Source organism: Trichoderma harzianum (assembly GCF_003025095.1).
Source record: "Trichoderma harzianum CBS 226.95 unplaced genomic scaffold M431scaffold_2, whole genome shotgun sequence".
Taxonomy (NCBI): domain Eukaryota; kingdom Fungi; phylum Ascomycota; class Sordariomycetes; order Hypocreales; family Hypocreaceae; genus Trichoderma; species Trichoderma harzianum.
This window is the reverse complement of record NW_020209250.1, coordinates 2,204,170-2,218,576: the sequence shown is the minus strand read 5'-3', so window position 1 is coordinate 2,218,576 and position 14,407 is coordinate 2,204,170. Positions and strand designations below refer to the sequence as shown.

Sequence of the window (14,407 nt, the reverse complement as noted above, 5' to 3'; positions counted from 1 at the left end):
TAAACTAATTAAATAAAGCAAATCCAGAAACGGAATATTTCTGGAGTAATTACAGAATATACTCCGTATTAGACAAGTTGGACCGCTCAGCTAAGACATTCCCATCTCCACTACCCCGCGTTATTGCAGCTCTCCAACTCTCCTTGTTGCTACCGAGAGGGGCATCTAATCTGTCCGTTTATGAGCCAATCGGGGTTTCACTTCCGCGGCCAGTCTCGGCACAACTACCAGATTACTCAGATAGGCGACTATGGGGGCATCACGAGGCTCCAGCGGGCATCACCGGACATTACGCGGAATCGCCCTAAGCATAGCGATTAGATAACGTTATCCTTTAGCTGGTGGGTAGTTTTCCAAATAACTGCCCAACAAGGAACTACGCGCGCACTTGGGAGAGCTTCGGATACATGGATTGTGTGTTCTTGTTGCATAACCTCCATTGGCGGATACGCATCACGGGAGCTGTCCTCCTGTCATCTTCTTTGCGTCCAGACATCTTTCAACATTGGCATCTTCATTAACCAACCGGGACTTTCCTTTCCTTTCCTTTCCTTTTCTTTCATCTTCCTCTTTCTCCAATCTCTCTTACAACCCCCAAGCAACCACCACCTCCAAGATCCCCACGCCAAGGCACTCTGCATCCCGTGTCTATCTTGTAACAAACAACCCACGCAACTAATACCCACCACCCTTGCGCTTTCTGCAGATGTAAGTTCAAGTTCCGCGATTCCGCTTGTCAACATGTCATGTCAAACATGTCAAATTTGTCTTCTTTGATACGCCCTTGGATCTACCAAAGCCCTTTATGTCATCACGCGTGGCTACATGGTAGTTCCAACGGAGACTCCCATCTCTATCCTAACTCGATGCCGAACCACAACAGCCGCCCCCTCACAAGCTTTCCCCCTCCTTTCAACCCGAGTCCAACCCACCAATCCCCCTACACCATTTATACTCGCCAACATCTCAAATACCACATCCCCGTTCTTTTAGTCTGCTCCATTCAACTAATTCCAAAAACCCGCCGCCAATAGCGAGGCGGCAATGGCTCTTCTACACCGTTCCGGGACATCTCTACCGGCTCTCTGGAGAAGTCGCCTCACCGCACCGATCATCGGCGCCGTAGCTTCAACTCACACTTGCACTTACAGCCAGCCTCCATCTCGGCTACGGCATTACTCGGGTTCATCAAAAGTCACATCATCTAGAGTGCGCAGTCTCATTGATAAAAGAGCGATCCCCTCCACGGCCATTGTGAGCTCCAACAACAGACACGCTTCAACCGCCGCCATGGAGAAGCCAGATTATCAAAACATGTACACAGCCTCATCGGCCTTTTTTGAAGCGCTATGGGAGGCTGGTGTCACTCACTGCTTTGTGAACTTGGGTTCTGACCACCCCAGCATCATCGAGGCCATGGTCAAGGGTGCTCGTGAACGCAAGGGAAACTTTCCCAAGATGATTACATGTCCCAACGAGGTATGTCTCTACTTTCTTCTTTCACTCTTCTCATGTCATATATCTGATATGATCTTACATGAGTTGTTACGTATGAGTATAAATGCTTACTGATTCATTCTAGATGGTTGCCATGTCCATGGCTGATGGCTATGCTCGATTAACAGGCAAGCCTCAGTGTGTCATTGTTCACGTCGACGTTGGCACACAAGGCCTGGGAGCAGCCGTACACAACGCAGCTTGCGGTCGTGCTCCTGTTCTCGTCTTCGCTGGTCTATCGCCATTCACTCTTGAGGGTGAGCATCGCGGTACCCGTACCGAGTACATCCACTGGATCCAGGATGTTCCCGACCAGAAGCAGATTGTTGCCCAGTATTGCCGATACACTGGTGAGATCAAGACGGGCTCCAACGTCAAGCAGCTGGTCAACCGTGCGCTGCAATGGGCCAAATCAGGACCCCAAGGCCCAGTTTACCTGTATGGAGCTCGAGAAGTCATGGAGCAGGAGATTAAGCCCTACCAGCTGAGACAAAGCGACTGGGAGCCCGTCAAGCTGGGTAGTCTACCCACGCAAGCCGTCGACACAATCGCAGATGCCCTTGCCGGCGCGAAACGTCCCATGGTCCTGACGGGATACGGTGGCAGAAATCATGAGTTCCCGGGAACTTTGGTCGAGCTCGCCAATATTGTTCCCAATCTGAGAGTGGTTGACTGTGGAGGCAGCGACATGTGTTTCCCCTTTGACCACCCCGCTTCCCTCGGTCTCAACTATGGAGGCGAAATGTCTGTTGCTGATGCCGATGTCATTGTCGTCCTCGATGCTGACGTACCTTGGATCCCTACTCGCGTCAAGCCAAACCCTGATGCCAAGGTGTTCCACATCGATCTCGACCCGCTCAAGCAGCAGATGCCCGTCTTTTACCTCGAGGCTCAAGAGACGTATCGTGCAGACAGCCAGACTGCAGTTGAGCAGCTCACGGAGGCTCTCAAGACGGGTGATCATGCGAAGAAGCTGCAGTCCCAGAATGTGGTGGAGATAGCTCAGAAGCGCAAAGAAGAGCATGAGCAGCGTCTTGCCAAGATCGCCAAGGCTGCTGAGCCTCTTCCCGACGACAGCTTTGGAACTGGCTACTTGTGCCGGCAAGTCAAGAAACTTGTCCCCGAGGATAGCCTTTGGGCTATTGAGGCTGTGACCAACACCCTCTTTGTGTACGACAACATCCAGCCTTCAACGCCTGGCTCATGGATCAACTGCGGTGGTGGCGGTCTCGGATGGTCCGGCGGTGGTGCATTGGGAATGAAGCTCGCCACCGACGCGGAGAATGGCGGAAAGAACAAGGGCAAGTTTGTTGTCCAAATCGTGGGTGACGGCACATATCTCTTTACCGTTCCCGGTAGTGTGTACTGGATTTCAAAACGCTACAACATTCCTATCCTGACCATTGTGCTGAACAACAAGGGTAAGTCATTGACCACCACACAACACATTATGATTTGTTTCGAGATGGAGAAGAAGTACAGCTAATAATTGTATCATCGTATAGGTTGGAACGCACCACGCCGGTCTCTGCTGCTGGTCCACCCCGAGGGACTGGGCTCACAAGCTTCCAACGAGGAGATTAACATTTCCTTTGACCCATCACCGGATTACTCCGGCATTGCCAAGGCTGCTGCTGACGGCGACATCTTTGCCGCCAGAGTGAACGAGAGGGCTGAGCTGGAGGGTGTGCTGAAGGAGGCCATTGCCTATGTAAAGAATGGCCAATCAGCGGTGGTGGACGTCAAGGTTGCGTCGGGATGTTAATTGTTGCATGAGCGGATGATTAGAAGGCGGATAGAGGTCCGGTGAATACATGACATGGTTAGGTATCTTAGACATGAAGCATGCTTGTACGTACTGTAGAACGAATTAAACTGCGATAAAGACAAAGAATGAATGATGCTGCAGGGTTATTTTTAGCAACCTCATGATGGATGCTACAACATTGAAGGTATTATGCAGCTTCAGCTTCAGCTTCCTTTGTATCTTGTTTCCATCTGCATGCCAACTGCTGCTCTCCCACGCAAGGTACGCCACGTTACGCTGCATCTACACCGGCATTCAGCTTCAGCGAACAATCCTATGCAGCCACGTCTATTTCCTAGGGCGCCATTACCGCTTGTTTAATTTGGTATTTATATCTCGGCGCATCTGACTGCAGCATGCGCGAGGGCACAGGTAGCCGCTGATAGGAAAGTTGCTGGGATAAACACGAACGACGATTGGTCCCTTCGTTTTTGCTCCCCCAATTTTTGGTTACAGGGCCCAATGGGATGAGAACATAACATATGAGCATCATCCCACCAGGGGCTACCAACAATTCATGATGGTTTCCGTAGCTCTCCCGTGGCCAAGGCAATTCGCTAGCTTGTTGAGAATCTAGACCGCCCGAGGCCAGACGCCACGGAGGAGGAGGTGATGCATTGGATGGGCGATATGCAGGAGTTGTGAGTTTTGAATCTTGCATTGGCGCCGGGTTGGTGGATGGTGTTGGTGGGTGGGGGAGTCAGTGCATGCAATAAGCTGCAGAATCTCGGGAAATGACCTGTTATTTTTTTCGTTAGTTGTCACATGGATTGACAACGATTTGCTCATAATTTTCTGTAATTTTTACTGTTGTTGTTAGTATTCCATCTCTTGTTCAGTTCAGTTCAGTCCAGCTTCAGCTTCAATTGCTTTTTGATGGGCAGCTCAAGTGGGGGAGAATCCTTTGTGGCGTCTAGCTTCTGGACGGAACAAGCAATAATGTGATAAAAATGGTCACTCGGCAGACAGAAAAGAAGGGGTCTTTTTTCACATGGAAAGTAAAGTAAAGGGTCCTGATCGATCGGCCGTCAGAGGCTGTTAGTGTGGATCGAGAGCTGTCTTGTTGCATGTTGGGCGCATGCATGAGTCTCGGTTTAAGCTGGATATGGAATGCACTACAGTATGCATTTGATAGATGATGGTAGTTAGTTAGTAGCACAAGTAATAGTTGCTTCTAGTTATTAATATAGTATGCAATGGATTAAGAATATTTACCAATAACACATGCACATGCACCAAAGATGACAGAGAACGTTGATGAAAGATGAAAGAACGAAAGACGAGAAACCCATCCGATCCGATCCGGCACCTCGACAGCCACCATCTCAATCTCCGGGGGGCCAGATTGACTCCAAACCGCCAGAATAGAATAGCCGCTAGGGATCGCTCTCGGCTCTACTTCTCACACGTGGGGAGGCAACAGGCGAGCCATGGGTGCTTCCAATTTAGGCGCCAGCTCAGCATTTAAATTCACTTGTAATTTGCCTCTCAATCTCGCCATCTGATCGTCTGTCTGCTCATCTTCATCTCGTGCTGATCTTATTTACATCCAATAGACAGACAACAAGCGCCTTGAGGACGCTCGGTCCACTAACTCGAGCCGCAAGTGGCCCCACGGATTTAATCTTTTTTTTTTTTTTTTTTTTTTCTTTTTTTCGATCTAAGCGCTGCTGCAGACCTTGGCTGATCACGAGGTCACTTGATGCAAAGCGGGAGGAATTCCATGCTCGACTGGCTTCCCGATAGAAACCGCTTCCGGCAAAGAACTTCACGTGGCGACGACAGAGCCTAAAGGCTGAGAGAACGGGGAGAGAAGAGAGAAAAAAGAACAAGAAGGCAAAACGAGAGAAAAGCGAATTTCAGAGATTTCCCCCAGAAAGGGATCATGCGAGTGGCCCAGACCAAGCACATCCACGCCAACTCGATTCTTGCCGCCTTGAATCGATCCAGGCGCATCCACGACTGCGTCTCTTGACAACGACGGCCAGACAGAGACCAGGATTTGATTTGCGCGTCGTCAGCCAGAGCGAATCCCGAAGTCCGAAACCGACTCTGAAACCGAAAGCGGACAATTACCCAAGAGCGACAGCGAACGAGGCAGGTCACGATACGATTCGATACGATACGCGCGCAGCTTCAAGGCCAGACTTTGACAACTTTGATTTTGATCAACACAACACCTTTGGCGCGCGCATTCACGTTGCCTCCTCTGTATCTCTACGATCGATAAGAATATACAATAACCAGCACAGCCAACAGCAGCTGCAGCATCACGCACGCGACGTCTGACTAGACGAGGCGAGGCCAGGCCAGCAACAAGCCAAATCCCACGGCCACGGCCAACCACGCAGCCATGTCTTCCTCCGCTGCGACCGAGACCGAGCAAGTCGAGGCCACTGCGGCGATACAGTTGCAGCAGCAGCCAGATTCGTCCTCTCTCGACCCCAGTCCCGTCCACGAACTTCCTCCTCGTCCCGTTCCTTCGTCAGATCCGCGACTCTCCATCGACCAGGACAGAGGCCCTGCGAACTCGCCGCCCACCGATAACAACGATGAGCACGACTTGTTCAAACTCAAGCCGGCCGAGGCACTGCAGCTCCTCAGCGCTAGCGTCGAGCTGTTGGTCCGCATCACCGGCGATGTGCCTCCAACGCCGCCGCCTAAGACGCCTACCGACCCTCAGATGAGCAACATGCAGGTTGAGAAGGAGAACATTGCGCGGTCGCACTCGGAGAAGAGCCTGGCACGACTACGCGCCCAGGCCCTGCGAGAGGAGCAGGAAGAGAAGCTTAGAAAGCAGCGACACCAGCAGCAGGAGATACAAGAGAAGCTGCAAAAACAGAAACACAGCCAAAAGAGTGGCTCGTCGTCGGTAGGCAATCTAAGCAAGCTCCAGGCGTACAGCGCGTCCATGTCAGCACAGCTGATAGCCCAGCAGGACGCTTATGCGCAGTCGATCGACGGCGTGCGATTGAAACACAACTCCTTGCGACACGCGAACCCTTCGTCGTCCGCCCCGAACCTGCATCCCCCGGAACCCTACATCGTCGTTGGCGCCGACTCGCAGCCGCTTAACCTGCAGCACGGCGCCATCACCCGCAAGTTTTACAGCAAAAACGAACCTCCCATCTCGGTAAACCAGTATCTGCTGCGGCTTCACCAATTTTGCCCCATGAGCACGGCCGTCTATCTCGCCACTTCGTTGTACATCCACCGCCTCGCCGTTGAGGAGCGCGCGATCCCCGTAACGAGACGAAACGCACATAGACTAGTCCTCGCTGGTCTGCGGGTGGCCATGAAGGCACTCGAGGATCTATCCTACCCGCACACAAAGATTGCCAAGGTCGGCGGAGTGAGTGAGGTCGAGCTGGCGAGACTGGAGATTAGCTTCTGCTTCCTGGCTGGGTTCGAGCTAGTCGTGGGAGAAGAGATATTGAAGAAGCATTGGCAGGTATTGAGAGAAGGCAAAGTAGGGCGGATGGTGGACGGCGTGGAAGTTCCGCTGCTGAAGCTGGACAAGAAGCGGAAGACGTCGCGAGAGGTTCATCAGCTGATGCAATGATCTCGTGATTGTTACATGCATGGAAGAGGAGAGGAGGGGGTTTATCGGCGGCAAAATTGCTTTGCTTTTTTCTTTGTTCTCTCTTGTCAGGGAAATCGGAGTTTTTTGGGCAGTCTCTCCTCGATTTGACCACTGTAGCTTGGCATCTGGCATCTGGCGGGCATGGGAGGAGGTGAAGAATGCGTATTAGTAGGGAGAGATTTTCTTTTTTCTTTTTTGGCATTGGCCTGGTGGGCTACGGACATGCAGTATGGGAACCATCAAATGTCTTGTTGGATGAGCGGAGCTTTTTTTTTTCACCATTGTTTGCTTTTAGAGATACCCAAACAAATGGGGGGCTATTTCGCAGCGATAGCTATATGATATTGCCGTCTCTATTACCAGATTGCCTTGACTTGATGCTTTCACTTAACTATTGTCATGGTGTATATTTCATTTCCCTCTTGCGCATGTGTCCTGTCGTTGATGTCTACGGCATGAAACTCTGGAATGAACATCTTATGGCTGGCCTCGATACCCTCACTCATGATTAATGCCTAATGTCTCGTATTTAACAACTGAACTGTCTTATTCCGTGCCTCTCATTCGGCAATACACACATTTACGGACGTTTGTAGTTCCGAAATGTCGTGGGTTCGAATCGCCGACCCGGGCGAAGCTGTATGAAGACGGCCCGAACTAGGTCCCGAATAGCCGCCATTGATGTCAAATTCTCTTTACGTTTCTCGAGACGCCATTCTTCCTTTGTATGTTTATTTCTTTATGAAAAATTTCCAAAGTTGCTTTGAATTATCTTCATTATGCCTCTCTCTTCAGCAGCTCGTCAGCGGTCAATCCGCCTTGCCCAAGTTCTCGTCGGAGGTCCGGTTATAACATTCGGGGGTCTTACCTTATGGACTCGGAAATGCGCGTTTGAGCCTTTCGGTCCAGATACAGACGCATTGTTCAGACATCCCATATTAAAGGATCTAAATCCCCGGAATAATCCTAGCACTCACGACTGTTGTGTCCGAAAAGTGCCGTTTGGGGAGCTGAGGCCGGAGCTGTTGGAAGATGCCAGAAAGGGCGGGAGTGCTTTGGTGGAGGAGTTTTCGCGGGGGATGTGGGCGGGATACGGTGCGTATTTGTTTGCCAATTGACAGAGAAGAGGTTTAGAAACTGACTGAATTGAGTAGGATATGGAATTCAGAGGAGGATAATGGAATTGACCAAGAGTCCTGAGAATCGTACCGATTTGTGGACTCCTGATGAGTTGGGACGAAGCACATATGAACCTAGTTCGTCTAAATATCGTTTTCTTTCAGATATAATAGCTAATTAAGCGAAACAGAAACAGTTGCGACAAACCACTTTCTTGTCCTGGATAAATCAGCAACGTCAATAACATTTCGCGGCTGCCCTGCACCCAAGGAATCTCCGTTTAAACCGCGAGACCTGGATAACTTGTTCTCCTTGACAGCAGAATTAAATGAGAAGCGTAAACAGGCTGAGTTTAGACTCAAAGCCATAACTTTTGACGCGGTGACGACGACGCCAAAGGAAGATCCGTTTGGTGGCGTGCCGGGTGCGTTGCATCGGATTTACGCGAAGCTGCTTGTTGAGGCGGCTGTGGGATGGTGCATCAGATAGAAAGGGATTTGAGAGGGCGAGTTTTGTAAGATAGAGAGAATTGAAGCAATGTGACAAAAGTAGTTGGGCGGCAGTAGCTTCTAATGCAGTCGCCAAGCGGTGGACTCTATGGGAAATGGGTGAAGAGCTACATCTCAAATGCATTAAACATTAGGCAAGCATAAATCTTGTCGCCAGCTCCAACCTACAACTTCTCAGCCCCGCGCTTCTGATCCGGCCCAGCAATTCCATCTTGATACCCGCTGGCAACGTGTTTTCCCTCGGGACTCCAGATTCTGCTCTCCAGCGTTGCTCTTCCGGCGCTGATTCGTGGCCAACATACTTCTTGGATCCACCACCCGTCTCTCATCACGGCCTCTTCTGAGTTGACGTGCACGGTGAATGTGTAGCTTAGACTCGCGGCGACGCCCAAGTTGTAGCCCCATCCAAGATAGTTGCTTATTGTCAAGAGTCCATTTCTGTCTGCTTCGAATGCGTGAACAAGGATGTGGGAATTGGTGTCTTCTACGGGAATCGGTTTGTGCAGTTTGTATAATAGTAGTTCACGACGCTCGGGAATTGGTTTGTTGGCGTTGTACGGTTTCATGTCAACCTTGTACATGTCGACGATGGGAAACCCACCATGTCCGGCATTCGGAAATGTATCGTTTAATATATCAATGTCAAGTTGCGGGCTTGTTGGCCATTCGTCAGGTTTTCTCTGGGCGAGGATACTTGCGAAGCGTTCTTGTGCTGATGATAATTGCAAGTCCGCAAAGCTCGGTACAGGCTGCTTGAATGTGACATGACAGCTGAAGCATATAGGCCCTAGAGGCAATTTTGAGTCTGACTCTGGGAAGGGACCAGAAGGATTGGAAGAAGGTTGTTTTGGTTGGCGAGCAGTGATGAGACAGGTTTGAAAACTGCGGCCAGCGGCAAGTTTCGAAACCTGGTAAATGAAAGGCCGGTCTACATGCCCCGGATTCGTAAATACGCCTTGTATTGTCTATTTCTCGTTAATACATGCAGAATTCCCTTCTTTACGCAAGGACAATAAGCAGACTCACGTGAATACCCAATTTGCCCGTATTTGGTGCCCCTTTGGCGGTTTCGTCTTCGCTCTCTACAACCTTCACGGCAGCGAGTGGCGCCTGAATGTAGACATGCCCTCCATATGCTCTTGTCGTAAAATAAACCGCAATTTTGTGTTTGGAGATATCATCTGTTTCATTCCAAGGTAGCTGGGCTCCTGGTTGCCAAGCTGGTTGGCGGCTCATGAACTGGTGAGTATCATCGAAATCACCATTGCCTGCCAGCCGGACCATCTCCATGTTCTCGAGGAATCCTAGCCTCGGGAAATTTCCCGAGGTACCGAGTGGCACCGGCATATCGAAAAAAGGTGCCCTAAACACACTGTTACGTTGCGGTCGTAGCTTGCGCAATGATTGAATGCCGGTTGTGGTAGTTTTCTTTCGTGTTGGTCTTGAACGAGTGAGACGCTGTGAAGCCCCCAACGGCTAGTCTATCCTGCTTAATCTCAACTACCACACTCTCCGCATCAGATCGTAACTTTGACCCTGGTCTAGAGCTCAGGCAAAGCCAGAGTGGCGGGATAGCCTCTCTTTTAAAACAGGCGATGAAAAAAGACAAATCATCCAAGGGCGAGTTCTGCTCATCGGCTACATGACGGAAACTCTCATGCCCAGAATAAGCTTCTCCACAATCTCCGCTCAGAACGCCCGTTTCATAAGACAACAAGACCACCATTTTGCAATCTTACTAAGCCTTAGAAGCTTGACTAGCTATAAAGACCGCCAATATTCGGCAATGGGAATGAAATGCGGAACAAAAGTCCTACTCGTGTTAAACTATCGAGAATCAGAGCTGCGTTTCTGGCCAATTGAGACAAGGTGCCTCTGCTAACGGAGAATTTACCACTTACCTGTAGGGCTAGGTGGGGGTGGCGAGCTTCTCCAAGGAGCCAAGACTTACGTGAGGGGAAGCGAAGATAGCCAATGCAAGAGCTCTCCCTGCATCTAATATGCCTTATCACAAGATCATTTCATGTCCCAGTCATCAAGTTGCTATGTTGGTTCCATTTGGATCCCAAGTTGAGGTTTTGAAACGTCATGACATATCATATTCTTCTGTAAGGGAGACGGAAGGAGGGCATTTCCCGTGTCAATGTTCAGCTTCGACAACGATATAAGCTCTATTTATACAACTAGCTTCCCTTTCATCTTAACATGCGCTGAGTCTGAAAGAACTTTTTGCCAGGTATTCGATCTGCAATGATAAGCATTGAGAAATATGATTCTCAGAATCCTTAAAGGAAGTAGATCACGTCCACTGAACATTACGCAGAAACCAGAGATACTTACCATTACGGTAATTGTCTGATTACTCATGAAGTAAGTATATTTGTTTAGGTTTCTAAAATTCTATGCTATAAGCTCTTTGAACGGTAACAGACAAAAGGACTATCATGAGATAGGAAATAAGTAGAAGGCGTCTCGTAGTAATACTATCATCGGCTAATGGGTCTCATACTGCAACCAATCCGATTCTACACTAGGCATTTCAACGCCCATGCCAAGTGAGGCGCGCCCAGAATCATAATCTAATAGATGCTGCTCTATTTCGTACGGAGCGGTAGAGCCATGGTCAGCCGATCGAGGGTAGTTGAAGAAATCAAAAATCTCGAGGTAATCTAGCTCGTTTGCAGAAGAAATTCGAGTCGAAGTAGGTTCCAAGCCACTCAGTCTCGTCGAACCAGAAAGCATCGAGAGCTCATGGGCGTATCTGTCGGAAAAGTGTTAGCTTCAGCAGCCCCCTATATCATCTGATCCGGCCAAACTTACTGCCTCATCTCCGTAAGGGTTTTGTCTCCTTGTCGCCCCTCCTCGGTCACTCGGCCCAGGATCGCCGAGTAATTTGCAGCAATCTCCCAGTATCGGCCCATCTCGGCCAAGGTGCCCACAAAGAAATGAACGTTGGAGTCGATTTCACATCCCGTAGTCGCAGCATGTACCAGAAGAAGCCGAGCCGACGTCCATAGCGAGAAGGCGAAGTGTGGCCCCAATAGAGACAAGCCGCTGGTCTCGATTACGTCTTGGACGATGCTTCTGAGGCTTTCCACTGCAGAGAGACAAGTCTGCATGGCGCTGTAAGAGGGTACAAACACGTCGTTTTGGATCACGGGATACGCCGCTGCAGAGTTGAGCCGAATGGTCGATACCACAAATGCGGCATGCAGCATTATCCAATTAATAATTCTGGCCCCGGGATCAGAATGGCACAAGACTGATATCTGACCGTATTCCGCAGGTAGTTCACGAAGCCAGGTGGATAGTTCGCCCTCCAGTGCGACAAAAGTGCTCTGCCAGCTCCGGACATCCTGAATCGAGTATATATCCAGTGGCTTCGCCAGGAAATTGTGAACACGGCTCAAGATCCCAAGGACCTCGCAGTGATAAGAAAAGCTGCCGAGGTTTTCTGGCGTGTTGACTGTGAGTCTCAACTTTGTTGTGTCAAGACCATTTGGCCATCTTGTCTCCACTGGAAGATCATTCGACCACAAGTCGTATCGGCAAGGAAGAAATCGTTTCATATCCTCTTCTGCCAGTATGAATTTGTATGGTGTTGCTAGGGTTGCGTATCTGTCCAGCACATATACCATCCAGCAGAGCCTGCGTCGCCCTTCATCTTCAATCCAGGAATCAGGTTCTGGGAGTACAACCCTGCGAGGCAATGCCTCATTTGGCAACATTGGAGCGGCAAAGTAGACGCTTTTCTCCATGCAGAGTTCAAGATGAGTAATGTTCTGCACAAGGAGAGACAAAAGGTTCTGTCCCTGTAGTTCGTTGGACGTCCCCAAAACATCTAATGCGAGAAGAGTGAGGGCTCTAAGCGAAAAGAGGTTGACATTCTCTAAAGCATACAGCTCTACCTTCTGTTTGCAGTCATTGTGAAGCTTTTGCTTTGCACTTGGCGTTAGGCGCGCATCTGTTGCAAACCGCAGCGTTGTTGCAATAATGGCAAACAACACCACACGATCGCCTCGCGAGACAGAAGTAGAACCAAAATATGTTCCAAAGGTGGCTTTGCGGTCAAGTAAAGGAAACCATGTGTTGATATGTTTGAAGAAGAGATCTACCAGAACGTATAACAAGTCGCTGGGAGGGAGGTCTGGATCCGTCGATAGATTAATCTCTTGTTCATAGACAGTCTTCATGTTTGTGCTGAAGCTTCGCGGTAACTTCACACCGCCTGTGAGGTTGAACGGCCGATCAAAGACAATCGTGGGAGATCGAGCGCCTTCAGATAGCATATCCGAGCGTGTGGACTCGGGAGATGCAGTAACATGCCAACTGCGATGTCGGTCATGATGTGTTGATGGACTCTTGGACATGGGAGAATGAGAGACTTCGTGGTGAGCATCATGGCGCGAAATGTGATTGTCAACGCGTTGTCTCAGGCCTTGCACCAAAGCATCAAGGTGACCAAGTCGAACCTCCAGCTGGTCATTCCTCTCGCTCTCCTCAACAGCTTTCCGCTTCTCTTTGTAGACACAAACACGACTGTTGCGCGTACACCAACCGCAGGCTGGCCTCATTCGGTCGCATTTGACCTTTCGCCGCCTACACATCTCACATCTTTGGGTATTTCAGTCAGCTTCAGCTTGCCTCTATTCACTGTGACAGGGCCATAAACCTACGAGGCTTTAGAGATTGGTTCCTCTCTTCTTTCATGGTCCGATGACACATCCATTGGGGTATCATCCACGATCAAAGCTCCAGGAGCCATTGTTGCGTCCAAGGTGTTCCTAAAATGCTTTGATGCGTTGAGACACTTGGCGTTATATGGCAGCAGTCTCCTGTCCTCCTCTTTAGGCGGATTATCACTCAACTGCGAAAGATCCGCTAAGACGCATCACCATCCCTACCCCAATGAGGAATCCTTCTAGAAGAAGCTAAAGAGACATGCTCCCTCCTCACCCCACAGGGAGTTTGCGGGGCTTCATGGGCCATGAGGTGGACGCCACGAGCGAAGAGTTGCATTGATTCGTAGCGTTAAGGCTGTGTTTCGAGTCATATTCCCCGGAGCCTGTCGACTCCAGGACCAATCGCCAGCTCTCTTTGGAGATTCCCAAATCTAAAACGAATCCAGATACCACGTGGTTATTCCGCGATGCCCGGGCTACTGTACAAGCTAAACCGTAAAACGGGACTAAAATCAACACCGCTGGACCTGGCGTCTCTGCTCAAGGGGTGGGCACGGTCTCTTCACCTCATCAGCTGACGAATGGAGATCTCCGGAGCTTGGAGGGGGTTGAAACCGTCAATGAAGCCATCCGATAGCACTCCATTACAAGTAGAAGTTTGTATTTGATCTCGATCCTGAGAGTTGGTTGGCGGGCGATAAGCGCTACGGAGTTCCCGAGTTCCCCATCCTTGGGCGCCATCTACCCACGGAACGAAGCTAGAATGCAGCTAGAACGAAGCCCTTCTTGGAAGGTCTACCTCGATCCAATTAGTCTCGGGGAACAAACGTTGAAAAGGTGGATATCGCGTACAGCTTGCATGGACTGATGAGTAAAGGAGCCGGAGGTTTACTGATACGATACTTCCAGTATAGAATGAAGGCGTGCGCATGCAGAAGTAATGCTTGCAACTGCAGACACCTAACATGATAATGGTTAGAGCCCAGTTCTAACCTTGTCTTTTACTAGAACATTCATGGTGGTCCATGGAAGGGGCCTATCTGGAAATCTTACCCCAACTATTGTGTTACATATTGGTTGGACGTGATTTAAACATTGATCATTGCGTGATTTGGTACGGAACACATGCACGCCATGAGGAGTGGTTCTAGGCTCACTCTACGAATTGTACGTCACATTCTTGGTACACGGTTTTTAAGCAGTGGAAAGA

General features: G+C 49.8%; 6 protein-coding genes across 6 annotated transcripts; 4 read left to right on the top strand and 2 right to left on the bottom strand.

Moving 5' to 3' along the window:
* Positions 1-1,314: 1,314 nt before the first annotated feature.
* M431DRAFT_76142 (hypothetical protein) lies at positions 1,315-3,262 on the top strand (the record flags this gene model as incomplete). The annotated part of the gene is made up of 3 exons (XM_024922431.1): positions 1,315-1,479; positions 1,583-2,918; positions 3,003-3,262. The coding sequence occupies 3 exons, from the start codon at positions 1,315-1,317 to the stop codon at positions 3,260-3,262; spliced, it is 1,761 nt and encodes a 586-aa protein (XP_024778924.1).
* Positions 3,254-3,698, top strand: M431DRAFT_298176 (hypothetical protein). Its single transcript, XM_024914139.1, has one exon. It carries the CDS (start codon positions 3,426-3,428, stop codon positions 3,651-3,653), a length of 228 nt encoding a protein of 75 aa, XP_024778923.1. The 5' UTR covers positions 3,254-3,425; the 3' UTR covers positions 3,654-3,698.
* Positions 3,699-5,657: 1,959 nt separating this feature from the next.
* Positions 5,658-6,866, top strand: M431DRAFT_76722 (hypothetical protein; the record flags this gene model as incomplete). The annotated part of the gene is made up of 1 exon (XM_024922495.1): positions 5,658-6,866. One exon carries the CDS (start codon positions 5,658-5,660, stop codon positions 6,864-6,866), a length of 1,209 nt encoding a protein of 402 aa, XP_024778922.1.
* A 667-nt stretch (positions 6,867-7,533) lies between these two features.
* M431DRAFT_298155 (hypothetical protein) lies at positions 7,534-8,587 on the top strand. The gene is made up of 3 exons (XM_024914138.1): positions 7,534-7,982; positions 8,042-8,143; positions 8,197-8,587. Exons 1-3 carry the CDS (start codon positions 7,667-7,669, stop codon positions 8,493-8,495), a joined length of 717 nt encoding a protein of 238 aa, XP_024778921.1. The 5' UTR covers positions 7,534-7,666; the 3' UTR covers positions 8,496-8,587.
* Positions 8,231-10,054, bottom strand: M431DRAFT_504176 (hypothetical protein). Its single transcript, XM_024918430.1, has 2 exons — positions 9,542-10,054; positions 8,231-9,480 (listed from the first exon to the last, which is right to left on the bottom strand). The coding sequence occupies exons 1-2, from the start codon at positions 9,860-9,862 to the stop codon at positions 8,680-8,682; spliced, it is 1,122 nt and encodes a 373-aa protein (XP_024778920.1). The 5' UTR covers positions 9,863-10,054; the 3' UTR covers positions 8,231-8,679.
* Positions 10,055-10,944: 890 nt separating this feature from the next.
* On the bottom strand, positions 10,945-13,230 carry M431DRAFT_107205 (hypothetical protein). The gene is made up of 3 exons (XM_024911639.1): positions 13,192-13,230; positions 11,336-13,129; positions 10,945-11,276 (listed from the first exon to the last, which is right to left on the bottom strand). Exons 2-3 carry the CDS (start codon positions 13,120-13,122, stop codon positions 11,009-11,011), a joined length of 2,055 nt encoding a protein of 684 aa, XP_024778919.1. The 5' UTR covers positions 13,123-13,129; positions 13,192-13,230; the 3' UTR covers positions 10,945-11,008.
* Between the last annotated feature and the right edge of the window lie 1,177 nt (positions 13,231-14,407).

Excerpts from the sequence above, each read along its gene's own strand:
- M431DRAFT_298176 (XM_024914139.1), top strand. The coding sequence starts at position 3,426 with ATGATGGATGCTACAACATTGAAGGTATTATGCAGCTTCAGCTTCAGC.
- M431DRAFT_107205 (XM_024911639.1), bottom strand. The coding sequence starts at position 13,122 with ATGTGTAGGCGGCGAAAGGTCAAATGCGACCGAATGAGGCCAGCCTGC. Across the intron at positions 11,277-11,335 it reads ACCCTTACGGAGATGAGGCA|ATACGCCCATGAGCTCTCGA; the intron begins GTAAGTTTGGCC and ends CTTTTCCGACAG.
- M431DRAFT_298155 (XM_024914138.1), top strand. The coding sequence starts at position 7,667 with ATGCCTCTCTCTTCAGCAGCTCGTCAGCGGTCAATCCGCCTTGCCCAA. Across the intron at positions 7,983-8,041 it reads GGGGATGTGGGCGGGATACG|GATATGGAATTCAGAGGAGG; the intron begins GTGCGTATTTGT and ends TGAATTGAGTAG. Across the intron at positions 8,144-8,196 it reads ACGAAGCACATATGAACCTA|AAACAGTTGCGACAAACCAC; the intron begins GTTCGTCTAAAT and ends TAAGCGAAACAG.
- M431DRAFT_504176 (XM_024918430.1), bottom strand. The coding sequence starts at position 9,862 with ATGCCGGTGCCACTCGGTACCTCGGGAAATTTCCCGAGGCTAGGATTC. Across the intron at positions 9,481-9,541 it reads CGGGCAAATTGGGTATTCAC|ACAATACAAGGCGTATTTAC; the intron begins GTGAGTCTGCTT and ends AACGAGAAATAG.